The sequence below is a fragment of the Populus trichocarpa genome, chromosome 8, assembly GCF_000002775.5.
Source record: "Populus trichocarpa isolate Nisqually-1 chromosome 8, P.trichocarpa_v4.1, whole genome shotgun sequence".
Lineage (NCBI taxonomy): Eukaryota > Viridiplantae > Streptophyta > Magnoliopsida > Malpighiales > Salicaceae > Populus > Populus trichocarpa.
The window spans coordinates 6,776,853-6,801,803 of NC_037292.2; the positions used below are offsets into that span (position 1 = coordinate 6,776,853).

The 24,951-nt window shown below is 32.6% G+C and overlaps 1 protein-coding gene across 16 annotated transcripts; it reads right to left on the reverse strand.

Moving 5' to 3' along the window:
• Window positions 1-421: 421 nt before the first annotated feature.
• On the reverse strand, window positions 422-23,008 carry LOC7485913 (uncharacterized). 16 transcript variants are annotated; one of them, XM_052454815.1, is made up of 25 exons: window positions 22,801-23,007; window positions 12,932-12,979; window positions 11,318-11,398; window positions 11,066-11,165; window positions 10,837-10,921; window positions 10,692-10,741; window positions 9,680-9,759; window positions 9,246-9,305; window positions 8,477-8,576; window positions 8,297-8,374; window positions 7,464-7,531; window positions 7,257-7,325; window positions 7,097-7,174; window positions 6,920-7,015; window positions 5,607-5,677; window positions 5,393-5,470; window positions 5,187-5,280; window positions 4,268-4,366; window positions 3,121-3,338; window positions 2,916-3,030; window positions 2,094-2,225; window positions 1,899-2,006; window positions 1,709-1,818; window positions 1,524-1,619; window positions 422-1,434 (listed from the first exon to the last, which is right to left on the reverse strand). In XM_052454815.1, exons 2-25 carry the CDS (start codon window positions 12,974-12,976, stop codon window positions 900-902), a joined length of 2,646 nt encoding a protein of 881 aa, XP_052310775.1. In that variant the 5' UTR covers window positions 12,977-12,979; window positions 22,801-23,007; the 3' UTR covers window positions 422-899. The 16 variants fall into 16 exon arrangements, 15 of the variants coding, with proteins under 15 accessions (XP_052310775.1, XP_052310773.1, XP_024461787.2 ...); XM_052454813.1 differs by having other exon boundaries at window positions 12,932-12,982; XM_024606019.2 differs by having other exon boundaries at window positions 12,932-12,991.
• Between the last annotated feature and the right edge of the window lie 1,943 nt (window positions 23,009-24,951).

A 24,951-nucleotide genomic window follows, 5' to 3' on the forward strand; every position in this document is an offset into this window, starting at 1 on the left:
GAAAGTGGGGTCCCGGTGGTTTGTCTTGCGATCGAGGCTTTACATTGTCCTGTCTTGTATGGGATCTTCGGCCTGCGCCTTCTAGGATTCTATCATTTCTCTCGTGAAAGACTTTTTTAACTTGAAGCTACAGTAATTGTGAAACCACAGGAAGCCTTCCAAGAATAATCACAATCCTGATCTTACATCCAGACTTTTGGTGTTTAGTTTTTTTATCAACAACAGGAACTTGCGAGTATCATCACATTTGCATCATTACGTTCGCATCTTGCTATGTTAGCTTGTCTTGAGGATGGAGGAATAAGTCAAAACAAGAACCATAAACATCCTTTGTGCGGGAAAATTGACTAAAATTTTAGTTAATGCTGTGCTCAAGAAAAAGGGAAAAACATACGAAAACACTGAATCAGAATCCGGCACAAGGATGGGAACATATTTTGGTTTACAATGGTCATTAAATAAGATTTCAACTGTAACAAGGGGCCCTGTTATGAAGGGCAGGTATTGATGCCCTCTCTATCATGCTGTTTACACTGGCTATATAAGAGCAGAAACAAAAATAAGGATATTTAAATTGACAAAAAAAGAAATGAAAATGAAAGGAAAAGAGAGAGTGGAAAGGGGAAAAATGGGAAAATAGCCCGTTGGGTGGTTGTTTTCACAGAAGCCACGATTTCTGTTCAAAATCAGAGAGGCTGGTCAGGGGCATTTGGGCACTATACAATATACTCTTACCATAAATGGAAAGCTACGAACGTCATTCACCCACCTTTCGTCTCACTTCCTCCACAGAGTATGCCCTTCCTTCAGAAAAACAAGCCTGATTTGTGACAACCACGAGTCAAATGAAACAGGGAACCAAACACGTCAACCTGCTAACCACAATCCTGATAGATAACTTAAGAACCATTTACAGCCATTTCTGGTGAGGATTTGGGGGGTGGTATTAATGGACCATCATCTCCAATTATCTGTCCATTTTCTGATGTGCTGTGCAAGCAATCAGAACAGCTTTTAGGACCAGCAGGATCCTTCTCCCTGTGGTTTTCCTCACTTGAATTGCTGTTGTTATCAGAACAGCTTCTAGAAATGACTGGATCATTCTCTCTATGACTTTCTTCAACTGGGCCTTTGTTTCCATCCAAAGGAGTTATGTGCATGGCAGTTGCAGCTTTCTTGCTGGGCAAGACGGCATGGCTAAGTGTTGAACATAAAGCAGCAAATACACTCTCTTTTGGCTTCGAGTGTTTAGCTAATCGCTGTTTCTTCACTAGGTCAGACTCCTTATCCTTGGAAGGCAATTTCCGCTTCATCCTAAGGGATTCACTTGTTCCTTCATCTTCCTCAGGTGTTTCTAGCTGTTTCTTAGGAGGTGGTCTATAGTCTTCGTCATCCTCATCATCATCATAATCAACAAGTCCTCCAGATCTTGGACTACAAAATCAAGTGGAAGACATGAGACAAACATACCGGATATTATAAATGTTTTCCCTGATGTTTACTTTATGAGGCAATTACAATACCTTGATGACGGGTAGCCTGCAGCAACCCCATTGGGAGAGACTGATTGAGCTTGTGCCTTTTGAGTATGGGATGCGGATGCCGTGTCTTCTTCATCACTGCTTAGGTATTCATGTTCAAAAGTCAAAGGTGGGAAGGTCTTGTAAAAAAAGTATTGGCATCCAAGCTCACTGATCACGAAACATACCTGTCCTCATTGAAGTAATCTTCCTCTTCCTTTTCTAGTGCACGCTCATCATTTCGTTTTCTTGGATCCAATGTGCTACCAGTACTTTTTGCTCCACACTGCTCTAGACACTGGAACTATGCTTGTTAGCACCAAGATACCACAAAGACACATGATAAAGAAGAGAAAATTGGATAGAAGTGAAGAATACCTGCTCATATTTAACTTTTAGAGCCTGAATGGAGGTCAAATGCTCGAATTTGACCAAATCATTCCAGAATGAATCAACTATATACTTGAGCAACAATTTCAAGTTTTCCTGAATAAAACATGTTACACCGCAATGAATAGTTCTGGACATATATTCAAGATGGAAGAAAAAAAGGGGTGACAATATGAGAGTTACCTTGCGGATATACTCAAAAAGCTCTAAAATGGCAGAGTTCAGCAAATTATAACGGTCACCATTGCTCAAAAAGGCATCTACAATTGGTTTGAGGAGGTTGTTCTTGACAAAATGATTTATCAAATGCTCATCCTGTGAGTAAAATATAATTAAGGAGTATCAAACATTTATATAATGACAAAGTTGTCAATCTTTCTTTTCGTTAACAGCAGCACCAAAGATTCCTACAAAAGTGAGATAATTTGTAGTATTTTGGATGTATTACTGCCAAAAGAAAACTCAGTTGCCAAGTAGAACTTATGCATTTTACTCATAAAATCATATCCAGACGACTAGCAAAAACAATTACAATCAACTTTCAGTGAAATTCATTGAACAGCGACTCTTGTACCACCCAGACCATGAAACAGAAGCATATGAATTTGTGAACCCTTGTGAAGTTCCTGCATCATTGAACTGTTTGAATGATACACAATCTCCTGAATTTCTGATCCCTTCCAATTTTGTTATCAAATAACTCCATAATCATTGCATGCCATAATATACTCAATTTATAAATAAAAATTGCCATGGTAACAGCTACAAATGCATGCTAGTAACCATAATTAATATATCTCACCAATTCCATGTTTCATGTAAAACAATGCCATATATAGGCTCAATTTATAACTAACTGCCCATATGATAACAGCTACAAATGTATGCTATCTAATTTTGTGTATATGTGTTCGTGTGTTGGGTGGGGAGATTATGACAAGTCAAGAACTATCAGCACAACCATAATCTTTCCCTAGTGGGATCTGTTCCATCAAGGTGACTTACATGGCGGGAAAGGATAGTGCGAACAAAACGAACAGCAGCAGCAACAAGGTACTTTTCTTTCCTTCTTGTCAGTGTCAAGACTTTTTCAATAACATTATCAAGGAGAAAGTTACACCTGAAAGCAGAAGAAAAACACGTTTCATTCGTTAAACTTGAGAGCAGGAAATTGAGTCCTTGTAATTGAAAATAAGCATAAAACAATTACTTTATTCTAAATGGATGGTGCAGAACACAGAAGCATAGCAATTCACATATGTTTGATAGTATTTCTGGCTTCACACCATTATGAGTGTCAACTCTCTCAACAAGCCCTGAAGATTTACCACTTGATCGAGGAAGAACCTCATCAGGACAAGATGCTGTTATAACATCAATTAATTGGCTCAGGTGCTTCTCATAGAAGATTTCAATTATATTATCTCTCTGCAGCAAAGAGATACAAAATCACTGTAATTCAGTCATTGACGAGATAAATTCCCGTAGTGCATTTAAGAAAAATATTCTGTTTGCATCAAAGTAACTACAACATTGTCCAAGAAGTCACCTGCATATGCATAAACACAAACATAATGCACACACCCCAAATGCATGCTATAAAATGGAAAAAGAATTGCAAAAGTATCAGCAAAGAATGTGCCATCTAGAAACAAGAATGGATAGGTAATAATTATTAAATGCAAAATAGCCAAGGATTATTTTTTTCTTTCCTAATAAAATATATATATATATATATATATATATATATATATATATATTATTCTCAATGATGGTATCAAACATTGGAAAATGAGGCACGCTCTATAAAAACAAGGAAATGAAACAACAATCAATAGAAGAAAAGAGCCCTCCAAACCCTTTTGACATTGGAAAAAGAAACCCCGGAGAGCCCCCCAGAGCAGAACACCATATCACTGCCAAGAAGACCAATCTATCCTGCAAAAGCTGTTTTGATGGAGATCTTCTAACAAGTTATACAAAAATCACTTTGATTTGTGAACTTATTAAAACTTTCCTTTTGAAAGAAAAAGGAATGTAAACACAAAAATGGACAAGGAAAAGATAACAGGATAGTTACTTTAACAATATTCAGATGCCGGACAGGCCTGACTACAAGCTTACAAATAGAACCCAGGCACATAGTGAGGCAGGGGAAAAGAGGAAGCCAAGCCGAGTTATCTTTCAGTGTGTAATTAACACAGTGGAGTTGCTGGCTAAATACAGAAAAGGAGCAGAATAGCAACCAAAACAAAATTTCACAACTGGTATGGGAACTCCATTTACCACTCAGCAACTTAATGACCAAACATAACAGCTGCATAAAAGAATGAATTATGAATTATCAAGAGTAGTGCCTGTGCTCCTGACAGTGTATAGGAATCCAGTAAACTGCGAAGAATTTCAAGAAACTGGCAGTGCATGTCCTCCCCAAAGTCTGTTATCATTCCTTTAACCTGTAAGTAAAATAAATTTAGTTGATTGGCAAATAGAACACATGCACTTACAATTGAATAGGTATTAAAAATTCAGGATACAAAATGCAATACAGCAAAGAACTTACGAGCAAAAAGTCATGGGAAAATGCAATATACTATGAATAAAATCAGATGCCAGCATAAGAGGTACTGACAGAGTTATTAAAAAACAAGCAAATAGCAGAGCATCACCCTAAGGCAAAATCTGCCGTTATTAGAGGCACTAGGAAAATTTGATCCCAAGGGTGAAGGAGGTTTCCTAGTTGGAGCTGATGTAAACTCTTCAAACAAGAACAACACTGAAATTGGCCTTGACAAATTATTTCATGTATAGATTATCAATTCATGTTATACAACTGGTTGGTCATTCAAGTATCCATAAATTGCTGAACAATATCACCCAAATATTAAATCAACAATTTTCAAGGTCAAGAAAACAACCAATTCTCTTATCTTAAAAGGCATGCAAACAAGGCTTATTTCGATTTTCTTTCACACTACAAATCAACTTTGTAAATGTAGTTTTTACATGACACGTTATAAAACTAAATTTCAAAATCAAGAAAATGAAATTGTATATTGAATTTAGTTCTGTGAGCAATGCAATTAAAGGATAATTGATTTTTGTTCATAAAGCCTAAAGGCCAAACAAACAAGAGATTTTTTCACTTATCAGGATAGTGATAAATCTCATCTTTCAGGTAATTAGGTTTGTGCAAGACATCGTTGCATGTGTTAGTCTGAATGTCCAAGGATATTGAAAGATAGATGCATTGTAAACAGTTCATAAAACACAAACCGACAGTCCTAGTAGCGGGATTCCTTCCTGCCGAACAACATAAGAACGCAGAAGGTTTGGATCCTGATTCAAGAAAAGAATGAGGATATCTGTTCTGCATCCATAAGAATGGTATGCTGTTAGTGGTAGGTAGGGAACCATTGAAATTCAAACAAAAATAAAATAAAAAAGCCAAAAAAAAATAAAAACGAAAATGAACAAGTTACCCAGTTAGGACAAGTTTCTTGTCTTGACTCTGCAATATATCAGCAATGATGTCAAAGATACCTTCATTCATGAGCTCCCTACAAGAAATGAGGATTTGATTGTTTTACCATTTGATCAAGAAGAAAGCAAAATACAAAAGAAACTACTCTAATCTGATTTAACCACAGAAGACAAAATCCTAATCTTGATACATACAACTTCTGCATCACATACCTAAACAGTCGGAGCTGCTGGACCATCTGCATGCTCTTGCTCAAACTACAAAACTCGTGCAAGAAATATACCTATATGCATCGGGAAAGGAAACATATCAAGCTGGAGGATATCATAAGAATCACACAAAGCTGTAACCATACATTAATAGGAAACAGAAAACAGCAACACACTAACCTGCCAATAGATTCCAAAAATTTTACAAATTGGACATCAGCATTGCTGTTCAGTTATGACAAATAACTGGCATTTAAGGATGATTTTAGCTAAGTATTTCAAAGTAAGAACTCTTTTTCCCAACTAATATTTTCAATGTAGCGTTACCCTTAAACCTGTTACCATGGAATTGAACATGGAAGCCAATCCATAAAAGATATAAAAGGACTTGGAGCATTCCACAAAAACAAATCTATGATTCTGATCACAAGATGAAATTATCCCAATAATAAATGGAATCCCAACAAAAAGATGCTGGTTTCATTTTCTCACACAGATATATTTCATCAAAGGAAGAAGATGGAATCTAAAACCCACTACATACATGTAAACCATATTATTAGGAAAATCTTCAATACCAAAAGCCTGTTCAGTTATGACAAATAACTGGCATTTAAGGATGATTTTAGCTAAGTATTTCAAAGTAAGAACTCTTTTTCCCAACTAATATTTTCAATGTAGCGTTACCCTTAAACCTGTTACCATGGAATTGAACATGGAAGCCAATCCATAAAAGATATAAAAGGACTTGGAGCATTCCACAAAAACAAATCTATGATTCTGATCACAAGATGAAATTATCCCAATAATAAATGGAATCCCAACAAAAAGATGCTGGTTTCATTTTCTCACACAGATATATTTCATCAAAGGAAGAAGATGGAATCTAAAACCCACTACATACATGTAAACTATATTATTAGGAAAATCTTCAATACCAAAAGCCATAATACACACAAAGAGCATCTGAAATAATATAAAAAAGGAATTTTTAACCTCGTATCTTAGAATTAAATTCAACATGTTTGAACAGTTTGAACACAGTTTGGTAAAACAGGGAAGTCATTGTTCATATACCTAGCTCACCACCTAAATGTCTCAAAAATAAGCATCAACAGAATCAGCAGTTTTTAATTATTTGAAAAGTCCAAAGAAAAGAAGTAATTGTTGAGAAAGTGAGGGTGCACTGCACAGAAGAGAATTTTCAACCATGTTAAAACAAATAATAACTTATCGATTTTTGTTCCATCTTCAAAGTTGCACTTTATCTATTAATTGACAAACCAAACAAAGATTATTTAGATGTTGACAATTACCAAATTTTTCTTTGATTCTGCAGATGTGGTGGGCGATCTCAACCTAGCAAACAATTCCTGAATAAAGGTATTGTCATCCTTTAACAAAGAAACAACCTATAAGGAAACAACAGGGTCAGAGTTGAACTTATATGGACCTTGTAATGTATAATAAAATAATGAGTTTTTGAATCTTACAACAGCATTATTTGCATGAACTATGGAATTCAGGTTTGCAACTGTGGCCTCATCCAATACTCTAGCCAAAACAACATCCTAAAAGAGATGATGAATGTAAGAACCCCTTTTCCAAACAGCAAACTGAGTCATCCCAAACTTCAGCATTCAAGAAACAAACCTTCAAATAACCAACTCTGTACGTCTGATGTATCTTTGACAGGACATGGGGATCTTTGATTGGTATGGCCTTAAACAATGGAGTGGAGCAAGTGTCAGCAATAAATAAGACTTCACTAAATAACTTCACCAAACCCCCCCCCCAAAAAAAAAAAAAAGAAAAGAAAGAAAAAGAAAAGAAAAAATTGGGTTAGCAATAATATCTTACCTCCTTGAAAACAACGTGCTCTTTCAGAAAACCACGATGATGTTGGACATGAGAAATCTCAGGATCATCTGAAAACAAAATGTAGAATAAGCAAATGATGAAGGACTACTTTACAAAAGTATCAACCAATTATAATTCTTCTTCAGCGCTCAGCAACAAACAATGCTATGTCCAATACATGTGAAGTTTAAACACAAGGTGCAATTTTTTTTGTGAAGAGAGAGAATTATGAATGGAAAATATTAAACAATTATCAATCACTCAACTATATATGAGAAAAAATAATGATTGTAAACAGACCACCAGGCAGCTTAGAAACAAAATCAATCACAAATGCGAACAGATGGAATGTTTTACTTTTACCAAGCAAGAATTTGAAACTTATATTCTGAGCATAGGTCTAACTTAAACATGAACCACCACATAATTCACATTGCTACAGCACTAGAATTATGCAACTTGCGCAACAATTTGCTTGGCAGATCCAATGTTTGTTGATGTTAGAAGAAAAAATAGTAGTTCTGTCCATTTGAAGAAATGGAAAAAAAAACGACCATAAAAATCTCAATCAGAAAAAAAAAGAGTTGAAACAATAACTGCTTGAATGCCAGATGAAAAAAAAAAAGGATGACAATCATAAAATAGGAACCAAGATCTATCAAACAGTTGTTGTAGCTGTGACCAAAACTGCTCACCACTCTCTTGTAATCAAACCATACAAGCTAAAATATGCCAAAATAATCTATGATATAATAATACTTCAATATTTCAAAATTAGATGTGCAAAGGATTAGAACCAAAATGCTCCAAGCCAACAAAGAGAGAGAACTTACACTCAAGTGAACCAATAACATCCATGATCAATTCATCCCCAAATATTTTCTCAAAGATTTGAGGACTGTTGAACAAAACTGCAGGTAACAACACACAATTCAATGTCAGTCAACAGAGGGCAGGCAAACAAGCAACGTATAATGAAATACAACACCGGGTAGGAGTGAAGGAGCACTCACTGATCCCTCTGACTATTTTGAATATCATGTGAAGACCATCAATGTTTTCTAGGTCTTCACAGATTCTGAAAACATCCATCAGCTTCTGGAAAAAATCTTGCTGCGCAGAAAATAAAATTAACAGAGAATGAACAATCAATCATGTTAACCTCACCATAAAGTCAGATGCACCATCCAGTACACGGATCCAATTTTACTCCCTATCAGCATCTAGCCAGACAGATTTAGACAAGACAAAATGATATGCTGTATGATTACAAGATGCAAATTCAACCACTCTTGGTAACCATGTTTCAACTCCTATCTCCAGAATATTCACAAAGCAGCTTCAGAATCTACCTCCAATTACATTAAACCACATTTTCCTTCGGTTTCAGTTCAATACACAAAAAATTGGACTTGAGAAAGAAGAAATATCCCACAGTAAAAATTTCAAATATTAAAAATGAATTATATAGAGCCATAAGCCTAACTTTCAACTATTAGTTGAATGTTTTAGGTCAACCATTTCTATTTCTTTTAAGCTGTGGAGCTGAAGTGTGAAGATCTTGCAAATTGAATATTGATCATATCAACTAGTAAAACAAATTCAATGAAAGAATGCTCTAAGAAAAGAGTAGAGTTGTATGACATGCAGGCGATAGGATCTGAGAAAACATGTAGCTAAAGATGAACAGTCTTGAACCAAATTTAAAATTATTCAATAGTTCATCATCAAAGCACACAGTGACCAGGTCAAAATGATGGAAAATATTTATGCAAAGCTTACATCATTCAGTATAAGCTCTGTCAGTCTCATCTGATCTGCAGTACCACTCTCAGACACAGTCTGCAAAGCAAATTCATTCAGCTCAATTAAAAGATCATCCATGACCATAAAGTCAATAAAGAGCTCAAAGTGTTTCTGGCCAACTTGTTAATCTTTTATTTTTCATATCAATAACATACCAGCCTGGAATCTACACTAATCCTGGATTTCAGAGCAAGGAAGTAAAAACACTAAAATCAAAACAATAGCACAAAAATCAAATCAAGTTGAAAAACAGTTTAACTATGATGTAGAGCGAGAGAAATGGGACTTCTGTTAAAGCAGCTTATCAGAATAACCAAAAAAAATTACAAGACTATAATTATTTGCCTTGCGAGAACTGACTGAAAAATACAACTGAATCAAATGAAAAAAGAATAAAAGCAAAGTAAAACCTTAAGGATCAAAGGAAGTGTGGAAAGTTCAACAGCAGGCAATTCTCTCAACTCACTGTTCATGCTGTGAAATGTCTCACCTGCAAATTTTAGAAAAGAGATGAGACCACAGGTGCTCCAAGCAAAATAAAACTAATAATAACATGACACTGAACCAGAGCAAATCAAGATGATCTCTACAAATAGTAAGAAGTTTATGTCTGTGGAAAGATCGGAGAAGGCGCTCCCAATAATCGGTATACTTAAACAATATTATTGAGATCCTTCAATATATTTGTGGAGAACAAGAAAACCATTCAATACCAACTAAAACTCTTGTTGTATGTCCTCAAGCTCATTCAAAATTCTCCTTCATTTAGACAACAAATGTTGACAAAAATATTAATAATATACTGGAATACATCAAACATGTGGTGGTGCCATGAGGTCAACTTGCACATTATTGCCTTGTAATATGACAGATAAAAACATTAAAGTTTCTCAATCCTCAGTATTGAGAAAATATGATTTTCACTCTAGAATAAGATCACTTTTGTAGCTGATTCACTTCTGCTTGTAATGCTCAGGCATCCAGATAGATGAACCATGACTACACTTTATTATATTAAACACAAGGCACGCAATCAGCATGAACAAGGATGGCAAATCTGGACCACTTAGAGGAGTACAGATAGCGAATGATTTGGTTGCTCCTCCAAACACAAGGTTCACAGGAAAACACAGAAAAGGAAAATAACAACACCATCAACAACAACAACAGATCAGGACACTTTAGAAATGTATGGAACAGCCAGTGAATTGGGTTGCACCAGATAATATAATATGTCCTTTCACAATTAGGGAAGATCCAAATTTGGTCCTTTTGGGAGAAGGGAATTTTTTAGAACTGATTTTGAGAACTGCGATCCATGTACGCTGCATGTTCTAGATACAATCACTAAAAACACAAAATTACAAGATGCTCCGTTATTTACATAGGCAGTGCGTTATTTAAATTGAATGGAATACTTACTGTTTAGAGTACTGAACTGTAGATTTCTTTGCACATTACAGATATGATCCCTAAATGAAATAAACATGGTTTAATACAATCACATTACTGTAGAGCAAAGAGAAAATTAAGTGCAACAACATCAGATATAAACATAAATTAATACCAAATGTACGAACACCCTGTAGTTTCTTGGAAGCTTAGTGCTAATTCTGTAGAAAATTCTGGATCTCTCCATGAAATTATTGTATCTGAAAAGGTAAGTGCAGAAATCATTTGCTCAGAACTGAATGATTCAATGGAGCTTCATATACCAGACAACATGGTGCTAGTATTAGCTAATAATTAGTAGAAACACACTTGTTATAAATCCCTTTCTGGGAAAACTCAGATACCTTCTTGTTTTCTGTAAATGTCATCTGGGGTTATACGATGCAAAAGCAATGTCTCGTTGTCTTCTTCATCAATAACATACAAGCCTAGATCTTCTGATCTCTGCATGATAGCAATTGCATTCAATAGAGCCCAGGATATGGTAAGCTAATTATGTTTATAACAAAATCAATTTTCAGTTACCCAGATTAATTGCATATAAATATTTTGGTGTTACTCTCAAACGCATAATCGAGACAGGGACTTGAACAGACCTCCAAATAGTCAACAGTAACATGCCCAGTCCCCTGGTCATCCCATTTTCCATCGTCATTCAAACGGTAGACCTTCACCCGCTGCATTTCCAAAACCAACCTTAATGAGTCATTTATAAAGGACATGCCATAATCACTAAAACTGCAGTAAAAACCTGAAAAATTTCGCAAGCAGCACCTTATCTCAAAGTTAAGAAGCAAATGAAAATGGTTTGTTGTTAAGAAGTCTTCACTTGATCAAGAAAAAAGGCACCAATAGAAAACAAAAGGCGTAATGGATCATTTATATAAGTTATACAACTAGTAAAGCCGACATTGTAAGCCTGAAATTTACAGAAATAGATCCCCAGCTAGAAATAAACAAAAGAAATTAGTGCTCAATGAAATTTCCAGTTTGTTGAGGCGGACCATAGAACAGAGAAGACAACGATGGATTGAAAACATTGCTGGAATTGCCAGAGGACTAGAGACTAATGAAGGTTGAGCACATCAAAGACAAGATTTAAATATAAAGAACAACTTCTGTCCGTGTTAGTTACGTAGGTCAGCAGTCCAATGCAGCATTTTACATCAATAATCAAGTGAGCCAAAGTCCAAAGTCTGGATAGTTAAATTCTAGATAACATCAGACGTCTGTGATTATGCTGATTTGCAGCATGCATATTCAGCCTGGATGCAGTCATTTAGTACAATAAATAACTACATTGATTGCAGAAACAGACGAATAAGAAAGGAAAGAGAGTGAATAATGAACACCAAAAGGACAACAATAATTGTGCATAGCCACTCCTACTTCACTGTAATGTCATCTGTCAGAAAAACTTGCTTAAAGAGAATCGACAAATTGTCACTGAAAAAGTCACTGTTGATGCTCCAGAATCCTCATTCACCACTACACATCTAGCTAGAGCAAAACCTGAGAAGCCCCCTCAATCCCATGTCATAACTAAATCAAGATTCAAAGTGAGCATGATAAGTCACAATGAACTCCAACATGCCTGTGGATAGAAATGGCTCCCCGCTCACAAACTCCAAAAAGTTTCAACATTTTTTATAGTGTCAATTTTCTAGCTAATTCAATCTTACTCTTCAATCAGCCAACTCTGTATAACAAATATCCACATTGAGACCTCAAATTTTTTAGCGTCTTTCTATGCAAACATGGGGGGTATCTAACCCGCATCCTCCAGCAGCTGTATCAAATACTTCAATGACATAAATTTGCAACACCGAATTAAAAAACATCTGGACACCTGGTCCTTGAAAATGTTAGCCCCTTCAACTAAAACATGCCCATCTCGATAGCCCACTAAAACCCCAAATCCAAAACTGACTTTACGTCCTGCCAACTACAAATACCAATACTAACTAACTAACAATACGATAAAACATAATTCTACTCTGCAATAATCACACTTACACTGCCAAGATTAAACAGTAGATTCAATTAACACAGTCAGATCATATTAAATAAAACTCTACAGAGGAGAAAACTCACGCGGTTGAAATATTAATGATAAGTTAAACAATCTCCAGTTCTAGGGCAAAAACAATAAAAGAAAAAAAAAACCTTAGCCGTAAGGCTCTACTAGAGTTGCACGGAAACGGACTGACCTGTATCGAGTTGGAGTTCGCTTGCGATTTCTCTTGTGCGCCCATAGCAGCAGCAGCAGCGGCAGCGAACTCCTTTCTTTAAGATTCAAATTCAAAAATTTCCAGATAAATTCAACAAGGCTGGTCACAATTAACTATAAACACGTGAGATTTGGGTTTATTACGGAGAGGGATAGTATGCAGTATCGAAAATTTAGAGCTTCGGGGATCAATAGCGAACCCTAACTGCCATGAAATAGCAAAAACCAACCTTCGATTTTTCTCTCTCCTTTTTTTTTTTTATTAATGTTGGTGCTGGTATTCAGGTTAATTTATATATATCTCCACTAATCTTATAAATTTTAAAATTAATAATATTATATGCTTTACAGTGAGTATTATATTAGCTTTTTTTATTAATGTTGGTGCTGGTATTCTAGCTTGATTAATCTTATAAATTCTAAAATTAATAATAATATATCCTTTATTAGCAATCACAAGCTTGATTGTGGAAAAATATATAAGTTTATTATTGCCCTTATTTTGTGTAAATTTTACGGAATAGCCATGGACCTTTAATTTGTCTGCGCGCATTTTTTCGGATGAAAAATCATGAGTGATCCCTCAAGTTTCAACATTCGGTCATCTGATTACTTGTGTTTTATCAAATTGAGGTTGTTGCTGATGTATCCAGTTATATAAATATCAAGCAAAAATAAATTTATTTTTCCTGCCCGTGATTTTAATCTTTTATCAACTAGCCGCGGACCCGTGTTGGGCTGAGGAACCGGTTTTTTTTCTTCATAAAAAATGATGATCAGGAGTTATAGACACGAATAAAAAAAATAAGACAGGTATGTGATTTAATTCATGGACTTGATTGAAAGAAATAAGTTCACTTTACTTTAATTGAATAAAAAAAATCAAAAACAATAGATTAATTAATTAAATAAAATGATCACTATAATTGTGAACAAAAATCTAAAAAGGGACAATGACATAGTTAATTTTCAACTCATGAGACTCGTCTAAAAAATAACTTAAAAAATCAACTTATATTAACAAGATAAACTTATAACCTCGGTGATTAGGGTCAACCCAATCCAAGTTATTTCGTTAAACTCCGATCGGGATAACCCAGAACAAAAGAAAATCACAGAACTCAAAGTTTTACAAAACGATTAAAAAAAATAATAAGGTTCAAAGTAAAAATCACCATAAATTAAATGACAATTTTGAGATTTTGCATTGATGACCGGAGTTGAGAGAATAAGAGAGAAGAAAGGAGGGAAGGAAAGTGTGCCTGGCAATAAACCGAGCCACCAACAACCATACACACCACCCCATATGAAAGACTACATAACAACACTTATAGTAACGTTATGGAAAAAAGATTTTGATCGTCAGGTTCATCGTATCCATCACCTGAATGATACAAACACCCCTGACTCTAATACGCCAGCGCATGTGTAGCGTGCACTTATAACTATTTATATTATATTATTTTTATATACAATAAAAAATAAAATTGCTTCTAAGTTAATTTGATAATAGCAAAAAAATTCACTGTAAAAAAAAAACAAAAATACTTTTTAGCACCAATTTATATTTTTTTAAAAAAAATATTTTAATCTATTTACTATTTTTTTATTTTCAGTCTTGTTTAGTTGTTGTTAGTTTTTTATATAAAGGTGTTATTACTCACACCATACTGTCCTATTTTAACTTGTTACATTTTGTATTTTTTTTAATTAATATGAATATTCGGGTCAACTTATATATACCCTAATTAATCTCATGAGTTATAAAATTAATAACCACATATCTCTTTATTATTAATTCTTGTAGAGTTGTTCATGGTTCGATGTCATTTGTTTTTATTCAAATAAATTATAGTTGAATGATTGAGGTTAGTTATCCTGATTCTTATCATATTCTTAATTTTTATGATTTCAATACTAGTTTTTTATCTTTCGCTAATTTATCTCTTTCATGATAAAAAATAAATAAATAAAATTGATAGGGTTTATATACGCAATTTTACATTCTAATCGACACATCACAATATTTATACATCACAATATTTTATTTTATTCGACAGTAAACTAGAGGGTCATCATTATCATTACATTAATGTAATTAAACTTAATATATTATCATTTTCTTAATTAAATTGATGATAAAAAAAAACAAAACCAGGTTGAATTACACATCCAACAATATTAATTTATATTATAGAATTGATAGCACCGGAATTATAATTTTGACTCTAGTCATTTTCTCAATTGATTTTTCTTACTATTTACCATTTAATTAATTAGAAAATAAATTTTTTAATTTATTTTAATTTAATTTATATTAGATTATTCTAATTCATGACTCTATTTGATATGTTAAACTCATATCGATTAGATATGTTATTATTTTAATGTTTTTTTTTAATATCATAATCAATTTTTTTAATAAAACTATATCGTTATTGATCGTTATTTCTATATCTATTAAATTAACCGAATCATATTAAATTAACTTACAAGCAGGTTTTTTTACTAAGAAAAATGGTAATAATATCTAAATATTTTATTTATATTAAAAAAAATATTATGGCCTCAAGCGTAACATTGATGGCATTAGTTAAAAATTTTGTGGAAGACTGGCATTGAGAAAACGGTATTGGTAAAAGTACGAAACTCATGCTCAGCCCTTTACTTTTCTTTCTCGCGATCCAACCACGCAAGGAAGGTCTGAGGGGTGGATCCCTTTTCTTACCGCGATGAAATGTCACATACAAAGCTTCCTCTCGCTGGCAAATTGCAGCACGTGTAACTTACTCCTTGGGTGAGTTTCTGGTTTCCACACAAGGACTTTTAGGTGACAGGACGGTGACATTTTGAACCAATCATTGCAGAACAGGTAAACACGTGAATAGAGTTAGCCCCGAAACAAATACGTGAGCAGACATGTGATATTAGTGACGAGGGGGTCATCAGAGTGACGGAGAAGTGCCACGTTGGATGACACGATAGACTGTTGTGTTGAACGGTCACGGTTTAGAGAGAAGGGGATCCTTTTGGTCCTCTTGAGAGTACAGAGCCACTGCCGCTCTGCCTGGTAGACTGGAGAGTCTAGCACGGGCAATGTGCGTGGGCTTGGCTTGAAAGGCCGAAACGTGCCCGGTGCTGAGGCTCTTGTCCCTTTTAAAAAAAAAACATTCTAGTATAAAATTCTTCCTAAACAAATAGAAACAGTGATACTTAAACAGTTAAACCATCGGAGCAAGAAAAAATAGTTAGGGGAGTCAAATTATAAATTAGAAGACCAAAAAAAAAAATTCAGTTATTTTTATTAAAATTATAAATATTTATAAGAGAAGGGCATTTTCTTGCAGGGCCCAGCCCCCCCTCCCTCCACCACTGCGTCTATGTCATTTTTTCTTGAATATTAGAGATTTTCATGGTTTTTTTTGTATTTTTTAAAAATCATTATGCATGAAACTATACTAACATTTTTTTCAAAAACTTTTCACATAAATATTTGACGAGAATAATATATATATATATATATAATTGTTTTTTTAACAATTTTTTGTATTGTTTCATCGAGTAAATTGTTCTTTTATTTTTAATATAGTCATATAAAAATTATTGAACCATGATTTTTTTGTTTATTTGTTAAAAAATGCTTTAAAATCATGGTAAGTTTTTATTTGAAAAATCATGTTTATTGTTAAAAGACATATTTTTTTGCTAGGGTAAAAAAAAAAGAATCAGGAAACAAAAAAGGCCATACGATGAAAGAAATACATGATTTTTTTTAATTTAAATCATTTAAACTCATCTGATTATTTTAATTGCGTATAAGTTTTTATTCAAATAAAAAATTCATGATTTCATCAATATAAAAAAAATGCATGGACAGAAAAAAAATCTTGACGGGAGAAATGATGCAGTTTTTGCCTGGGAATCTAAACAATTCAGATTATTACGAGTATTTATTTTTATTTCCACAAGATGAAGTAAATATACATAGGTTTTGGGAATGACCCAACGAGCCCGTGTAGGCATGAAAACTAGTTAGACATGTACTACAAGTATGTTTTCCTATATAAATGAAATAATTGTAAATTTTGCTTATATTTTTTAATATGACAGTGACAAAATTATAATTTTTTTTTAGAAAATGAGTTTTTTTATTTTTTTTCTCTTCGCACTTAATTTTTTTTTAATCATTTTACACAATTTTCTTCTTGTCTTTATTTTTTGTAATATTTTTTTGGTTTTTTTTTTCAAATATTGTTTTTTACTCTTCCAACATTTATTACCTACACTTAGCCTATATGATTCTCTTTGTTCTTATCTTTATTATCTTGTAGTTTCTTTTTTTACACCTTTTGTTTTTTTTTCAAATTATTATACAAAAACTAAGAAAATTGTGTTTATTTATAGCAATTGTAACACTATTTTACTCTCCTACTACATTAAAAATCAGCTTAATATCTTACAAGTTTTTATTAATTCATGTGATTTTTACTATGTCGTGTTATATGCAGATATCGACTTTTTAATTCACAGTTATATTTTTTACTCGATGTCAAAAAATATGTTAATAATATCTACGCATGATCAATTCTCCCTGTATAAAAAAAATGATGTTTCCATGTATAAATGACATGATTGTAAATTTTGCCAGTTTTTTGTTTATTGTAGCGGTGGTAAAATTGTATTTTTTTTAGAAAACAAGTTTTTCTTATATATTTTTTCTTTATACTTGGCTTTTTTATAATTTTACACCTGATCTATTTATCACTATTTTTTTAATATTTTGTTTTAGATTTTCTTTTTTTTTTCTCTACATTTTTTTTTAAATATTATTTTTCTTTTATATTTATTCTTTTGTTTTTTTTCTATACTCTATAGTCTATACCTGGCTTATTTATACAATTCTTTCTCTTTTTTTAGCGGGTCAGGTAATTTTCTTTTTTTTCTCTACTCTATATTTGACCTATTTATACAATTCTTTCTCTTTTTATATTTACTTTTTTATAATTTATTTTTTAATTTTTTCACTTGCACTTTTTTTTTAAAAAAATATTATACAAAGACCAGGAAAAAAATGTTTCACTATAATAACTGCACCATTATTCTACTTTCTTAATATGTTAAAAATTAGCTCAAGATCTTTCGTGTTTTTATAAACAAATATGATATTTACCATAGTTTATTATATGTAAATATCGACTTTTTGATTGACGTTGATATTTTTTATCCGGTATAAAAAATAATATTAATAACACTTACATATTAATTCTTTTGTATTATAAATAAAATACTCAATTTATAGTAAGGCGAATTGAATAAACATGTTAACACTTAGTTTCTTATATTTATTGACATACATAGTTCTCGATATATGTAATTAAATGCACATATAAGTTTTTTAATTTATAATTATATATATGATAAAAAATAACACATCTGAAAAAGCTTATATATTTGTTTTTTTATAAATAAATTATTCTATTTAACAAAACCCGAGTCGAATATAATGATGCTTTAGTGTTTATATTCAACTATTCATACAAACATGTACCGTTATGGACGCATTTTGCTATTTATTAAATATTCCCTTGCAGCCAGGATGCTTTTTAACATTTACAACTCGGCATTGCAGTTTGTTTCTCTTACAATTCATTGTCAGGACGTTGAAAGATGAGAGATAGGTGACATCAGAGAGGTAAGAAAGAGAAAACTCAAGCTGGCTATGTTATCGCATACAAATCATTAATAGTGGCGTGGTTTGGCTCTTCTTTAACAGAGAAGATCCGTCGATGATGACTGAAGCCTCCACGAAGCTGAAAAAGGTCAATCGAAGGTAGCTGAAAACAAAAATAATTCATGCTACTTTTAGTACACAAACATCATCCAAACCACCTATCTCGTGTCACCTACGAGTAATGTTTGAAAAAAAAGTTTCAATTTTTTTTAATTAAAATTTGATTTTTTTTTTTTGATTAATTGTTTTAATATTTTTTCATTAATTTGATTAGTTAATATTAAAAATATTATTTTAATATATTTATAAAAAAATAATTTAAAATCCCGTAGTTAATCAAAATAGTCCCTTCACAATCACAACATTTTACCTTTTTTTTCTTCTTTTTATTTTTGCAAGATTGAGATAAATAATTTTTTTTCTTTTATAACTATTTTTTTCTTTTATAACTATTACAAATAATGAAAAGATGAAAAGATTAAAGGAGACTGCAAAAAGGCTTTTATAGAGCTGTTATTTTGTTGATGGGTTGCAACCTAAATAACTTCGCAACCGCTACTAGTTTGTTTGAGAGTATAATAACAGTTATTTTTCAAATTGATTTTTGTTTAAAAATATATGAAAATAATATTTTTATTTTTAAAAAATTATTTTTAATATTAGTGCGTTAAAATAATTTGAAAACACTAAAAAAAATATTAATTTGAAGTAAAGAAAAAAATAAAAAATTTTAAAATTAGTAGAAAAAATCTTGCTGTGCAGAAAATAAAATTAACAGAGAATGAACAATCAATCATGTAAACTTCACCATAAAGTCAGATGCACCCTCCAGTACAAGGATCCAATTTTACTCCCTATCAGCACCTAGCCAGACAGATTTAGACAAGACAAAATGATATGTTGAATGATTACAAGATGCAAATTCAACCACTCTTGGTAAGCATGCTTCAACTCCCATCTCCAGAATATTCACAAATCAGCTTCAGAATCTACCTCCAATGACATTAAACCACATTTTCCTTCTGTTTCAGTTCAATACACAAAAAATTGGACTTGAGAAAGAAGAAAAATCCCACAGTAAAAATTTCAAATATTAAAAATGAATTATATAGAGCCATAAGCCTAACTTTCAGCTAATAGTTGAATGTTGTAGGTCAACCATTTCTATTTCTTTTAAGCTGTGCAGCTGAAGTGTGAAGATCTTGCAAATTGAATATTGATCATATCAACCAGTAAAACAAATTTATTGAAAGAATGCTCTAAGAAAAGAGTGGAGTTGTATGATATGCAGGCGATAGGATCTGAGAAAACATGTAGCTAAAGATGAACAGTCTTGAACCAAATTTAAAATTGATCAGCAGTTCATCATCAAAGCACACAGTAACCAGGTCAAAATGATGGAAAATATTTATGCAAAGCTTACATCATTCAGTATAAGCTCTGTCAGTCCCATCTGATCTGCAATACCACTCTCAGACACAGTCTGCAAAGCAAATTCATTCAGCTCAATTAAAAGATCATCCATGACCATAAAATCAATAAAGAGCTCAAAGTGTTTCTGGCCAACTTGTTAATCTTTTATTTTCCATATCAATAACATACCAGCCTGGAATCTACACTAATCCTGGATTTCAGAGCAAGGAAGTAAAAACACTAAAATCAAAACAATAGCACAAAAATCAAATCAAAGTTGCAAAACAGTTTAACTATGATGTAGAGCGAGAGAAATGGGACTTCTGTTAAAGCAGTTTATCAGAATAACCAAAAAAAATTACAAGACTATAATTATTTGCCTTGCGAGAACTGACTGAAAAATACAACTGAATCAAATGAAATAAGAATAAAAGCAAAGTAAAACCTCAGGGATCAAAGGAAGTGTGGAAAGTTCAACAGCAGGCAATTCTCCCAACTCACTGTTCATGCTGTGAAATGTCTCACCTGCAAATTTTAGAAAAGAGATGAGACCACAGGTGCTCCAAGCAAAATAAAACTAATAATAACATGACACTGAACCAGAGCAAATCAAGATGATCTCTACAAATAGTAAGAAGTTTATGTCTGTGGAAAGATCGGAGAAGGCGCTCCCAATAATCGGTATACTTAAACAATATTATTGAGATCCTTCAATATATTTGTGGAGAACAAGAAAACCATTCAATACCAACTAAAACTCTTGTTGTATGTCCTCAAGCTCATTCAAAATTCTCCTTCATTTAGAAAACAAATGTTGACAAAAATATTAATAATATACTGGAATACATCAAACATGTGGTGGTGCCATGAGGTCAACTTGCACATTATTGCCTTGTAATATGACAGATAAAAACATTAAAGTTTCTCAATCCTCAGTATTGAGAAAATATGATTTTCACTCTAGAATAAGATCACCTTTGTAGCTGATTCACTTCTGCTTGTAATGCTCAGGCATCCAGATAGATGAACCATGACTACACTTTATTATATTAAACACAAGGCACGCAATCAGCATGAACAAGGATGGCAAATCTGGACCACTTAGAGGAGTACAGATAGCGAATGATTTGGTTGCTACTCTTAACACAAGGTTCACAGGAAAACACAGAAAAGGAAAATAACAACATCATTAACAACAACAACAACATATCAGGACACTTTAGAAATGTATGGAACAGCCAGTGAATTGGGTTGCACCAGATAATATAATATGTCCTTTCACAATTAGGGAAGATCCAAATTTGGTCCTTATGGGAGAAGGGAATTTTTTAGAACTGATTTTGAGAACTGCGATCCATGCAGGCTGCATGTTCTAGATTCAATCACTAAAAACACAAAATTACAAGATGCGTCGTTATTTACATAGGCAGTGCGTTATTTAAATTGAATGGAATACTTACTGTTTAGAGTGCTGAACTGTAGACTTCTTTGTGCATTACAGATATGATCCCTAAATGAAATAAACACGGTTTAATACAATCACATTACTGTAGAGCAAAGAGAAAATTAAGCGCAACAACATCAGATATAAACATAAATTATTACCACATGTACGAACACCCTACAGTTTCTTGGAAGCTTATTGCTAATTCTGTAGAAAATTCTGGATCTCTCCATGAAATTATTGTATCTGAAAAGGTAAGTGCAGAAATCATTTGCTCAGAACTGAATGATTCAATGGAGCATCATATACCAGACAACATCGTGCTAGTATTAGCTAATAATTAGTAGAAACACACTTGTTATAAATCCCTTTCTGGGAAAACTCAGATACCTTCTTGTTTTCTGTAAATGTCATCTGGGGTTATACGATGCAAAAGCAATGTCTTGTTGTCTTCTTCATCAATAACATACAAGCCTAGATCGTCTGATCTCTGCATGATAGCAATTGCATTCAATAGAACCCATGATATGGTTAGCTAATTATGTTTATAACAAAATCAATTTTCAGTTGCCCAGTTTAATTGCATATAAATATTTTGGTGTTACTCTCAAACGCATAATCGAGTCAGGAACTTGAACAGACCTCCAAATAGTCAACAGTAGCATGCCCAGTCCCCTGGTCATCCCATTTTCCATCGTCATTCAAACGGTAGACCTTCACCCGCTGCATTTCCAAAACCAACCTTAATGAGTCATTTATAAAGGACATGCCATAATCACTAAAACTGCAGTAAAAACCTGAAAAATTTCTCAAGCAGCACCTTATCTCAAAGTTAAGAAGCAAACGAAAATGGTTTGTTGTTAAGAAGTCTTCACTTGATCAAGAAAAAAGGCACCAATAGAAAACAAAAGGCGTAATGGATCATTTATATAAGTTATACAACTAGTAAAGCCGACATTGTAAGCCAGAAATTTACAGAAATAGATCCCCAAATAGAAATAAACACAGAAATTAGTGCTCAATGAAATTTCCAGTTTGTTGAGGCGGACCATAGAACAGAGAAGACAACGATGGATTGAAAACATTGCTGGAATTGCCAGAGGACTAGAGACTAAAGAAGGTTGAGCACATCAAAGACAAGATTTAAATATAAAGAACAACTTCTGTCCGTGTTAGTTACGTAGGCTCTACTAGAGTTGCACGGAAACGGACTGACCTGCATCGAGTTGGAGTTCGCTTGCGATTTCTCTTGTTCGCCCATAGCAGCAGCAGCGAACTCCTTTCTTTAAGATTCAAATTCAAAAATTTCCAGATAAATTCAACCAGGCTGGTCACAATTAACTATAAACACGTGAGATTTGGGTTTATTACGGAGAGGGATAGTATGCAGTATCGAAAATTTAGAGCTTCGGGGATCAATAGCAAAAGTCAACCTTCGATTTTTCTCTCTCCTCTCTTTTTATTCGCTTCTGTGCAAGAGTTCACATACATTGAAAATATGTAGGTTTATTATTGCCCTTATTTTGTGTAAATTTTACGGAATAGCCATGGACCTTTAATTTGTCTGCGCGCATTTTCTCGGATGAAAAATCATAAGTGATCCCTCAAGTTTCAACATTCGGTCATCTGATTACTTGTGTTTTATCAAATTGAGGTTGTTGCTGATGTATTCAGTTATATAAATATCAAGCAAAAATAAATTTATTTTTCCTGCCCGAGATTTTAATCTTTTATCAACTAGCCGCGGACCCGTGTTGGGCTGAGGAACCGGTTTTTTTTCTTCATAAAAAATGACGATCAGGAGTTACAGACACGAATAGAAAAACAGAAGACAGGTATGTGATTTAATTCATGGACTTGATTGAAAGAAATAAGTTGACTTTACTTTAATTGAATAAAAAAAAAGCAAAAACAATAGATTAATTAATTAAATAAAATGATCACGGTAATTAAATAAAATAATCTAAAAAAAAACGGTGATATAGTTAATTCTCAGCTCATTAAATATAATGATGAGATTGGTCTAAAAAATAATCTAAAAAAATTAGCAAAATAAACTTATAACATCGGTAATTATGGTCAACCCAGTCCAGGTTATTTTATCAAACTCCAATCAGGATAACCCGGTATAAAAAAAAATCATAAAACTCAAAGTTTTACAAAATAATTAAAAATAAAAAAAATAAGAATCGAAGTGAAAATCACTATAAATCAAATGACAACTTTGAGATTTTGCACTGATGACCCGAGTTCAGAAAATAAAAGAGAAAAAAAGAGGGAGAGGGAAGTGTTCTTGACTATAAACCGAGCCACCAACAACTACACACACCGCCCCACATGAAAGACTACACAACAACACTTATGGTGATGTGATGGAAAAAATATTTAGATATTTAGAAAATGTTGTATGCGTCACCTGAATAATATAAACACCTCTAATACTCCAGCGCATGTATAGCGTGCACTTATAACTGTTTATATTCTATTATTTTTATATACAATTAAAAATAAAATTACTTCTAAGTTAATTTGATAATAGCAAAAAAATTCATTGTAAAAAAACAAAAAAAACTTTTTAGCACCAATTTAGATTATTTTTTTTAAAAAATATTTTAATTTATTTACTATTTTTTATTTTCAGTCTTGTTTAGTTTTTGTTAGTTTTATATATAACAGTATTATTATTCACACAATACTGTCCTGTTTTAGCTTGTTTGTTTTAGATGACCACTATTATCATTACATTAATGTAATTAAACTTAATATATTATCACTTTCTTAATTAAACTCATGATAAAAACAAACCAGGTTGAATTACACATCCAACAATATTAATTTATATTATAGAATTTATAGCACCAGGATTATAATTTTGACTCCAGTCATTTTTTTCAATTGATTTTTTTACTATTTATCATTTAATTAATTAGAAATTAAAATTTTTATTTTATTTTAATTTAACTTGTATTAGGTTATTTTAATTCATAACTCAATAGCATATTTGATATGTTAAACATATATCGATTAAATATGTTATTATTTTAATATTTTTTTTAAATATCATTATTAATGTTTTTAATAAAATTATATTGTTACTATTTGTTCAAATTATCCTTAACTGAATCATATTAAATTAACTTACAAGCAGTTTATTTTTCCTAAGAAAAATTGTAATAATATCTAAATATTTTATTTATATTAAAAAAAAATATTACGACCTCAAGCGTAACATTGATGGCATTAGTTAAAATTATTGTCTAAGACTGGCATTGAGAAAACGGTATTGGTAAAAGTACGAAACTCATGCTCAGCCCTTTACTTTTCTTTCTCGCGATCCAACCACGCAAGGAAGGTCTGAGGGGTGGATCCCTTTTCTTACCGTGATGAAATGTCACCTACAAAGCTTCCTCTC